Below are 1,443 nucleotides of genomic sequence, written 5' to 3' on the forward strand. Positions count from 1 at the left end.
CTGATGAGCCCGTGTTCAAACGGCATTCACAAGAGGCAGACCGCGCATATATAGCCACCAAATGACGTGTCCGCATAGAACATGACAGCTTCTGTGCTCTTTTTTTCTATTGACAGAGCCCTCACCTACAGCTACCCAGCAGGAGCAAGCGCTGACGAGGAAGGGGATGTTGAGCCACAGCGCTGCGCAGACACCGCAACCCGTCCTCTGGATGAAGCGTTACATTCCAATGCGAGAAATCCGAAATGGCAATCAGAGTCTAAAGCATGTGGCTACTTGCTTGCTCACCAGCAGCTGTTAGAAGTAAGGCTAAGTTGCAGGCCCAGGCCGCGTCGTAGAGCATCACTGGCCCCTTCTCGTACAAACGGCTGGCGAGCATAAGTGCGACGTAAATTGCAAGAAGAGTTCCAAGATAACGAGGGTCAAATCCTTCTTCTTTCCACGTATACAGTGCAAAGGCCTGTTGTCGGTCGAAGGCAAGCAACTTCTCGGGCAGCAGGAACTGCCCAGCTGTTTGTCTTAGCCACTGCAAGACGCGGTAGAGGCCAACTGCATTGGAGCTCTGAAGGAGGGAAACAGCACCTTGTGTGAAATGGACTACTGTAAGGGGCTGGTGCTGCAGCCAGGCCTCGTGAAATGCTGGGGGAGCCGCCAAGAAGGCAGCGCAAGCAACGAGAAGAGCCAAGCTCAAATTGATTGCCAAGGCGCACGTAGGATGCACCCACCCTCGCAGCTTGGGGTCATGTGGATTAGAAACGTCAAAAACCCAACGAAGACCACGAGAAAAATAACCCATTTTGCTCTGCGTCTAAATGTTTACGCCCGCTTTAAAGTCATCGCATGCCAAGCGCGTGTCCTAATGACACAGGTTGCAAAGCCCGGCACTACAAATGGCCGGAATCACTGAAAAAAGAGGGAACAGGACAAGTTAAAAAAACGATTCGATAATAAATGGACTCAGAGAGGCCCTACAAATGGGGCTGGCAAAGGCGGCTTCGGGTGGTGGTGGCCAGGGACTGCAACCACTCGGAAACGAGCAACTGCAAAACCTGTTTTCCTCGTCGAGGGGTGCCCCTGCCTTCTATACTTGGTTGTTTTATTGTTTTATTTGTTATTTATTATCAATTCTGTGCCTTGGGGATCGCAGCACCTAAGATTAGATGGTCGGAGGGAACTGCGGTGAGCTGCCGAGACGGCTCCACCTCAGGAGATGTTTGTCCTTGTCTTAATTAGCTGTTGAAACATGCTACGATGATCATGAAACATGTTGCTAGGCCTTTAGTTGCTCATTCTTATCACCCAGCTCCTTGTTAGGCTCGTGCAGCTTCAATACGTTCTGGAAGGTCGGCCGGTTTTTCTTGCTGCAAAGCTGTCTGCAGTTAGGTTCTGAAACATACTGCGGCATCTTTTCCTGATCATTCGTGCTGCCTGTCGTTGGTCGAG

At 50.9% G+C, this 1,443-nt stretch overlaps 1 protein-coding gene across 1 annotated transcript; it reads right to left on the reverse strand.

The window, feature by feature from the left end:
* Nucleotides 1-259: 259 nt before the first annotated feature.
* On the reverse strand, nucleotides 260-796 carry EAH_00015250 (hypothetical protein, conserved; the record flags this gene model as incomplete). The annotated part of the gene is made up of 1 exon (XM_013391204.1): nucleotides 260-796. The coding sequence occupies one exon, from the start codon at nucleotides 794-796 to the stop codon at nucleotides 260-262; it is 537 nt and encodes a 178-aa protein (XP_013246658.1).
* Nucleotides 797-1,443: the final 647 nt, after the last annotated feature.

This window comes from Eimeria acervulina, genomic scaffold (assembly GCF_000499425.1).
Source record: "Eimeria acervulina Houghton genomic scaffold, Eah_scaff91, whole genome shotgun sequence".
In the NCBI taxonomy this organism is placed as follows: domain Eukaryota; phylum Apicomplexa; class Conoidasida; order Eucoccidiorida; family Eimeriidae; genus Eimeria; species Eimeria acervulina.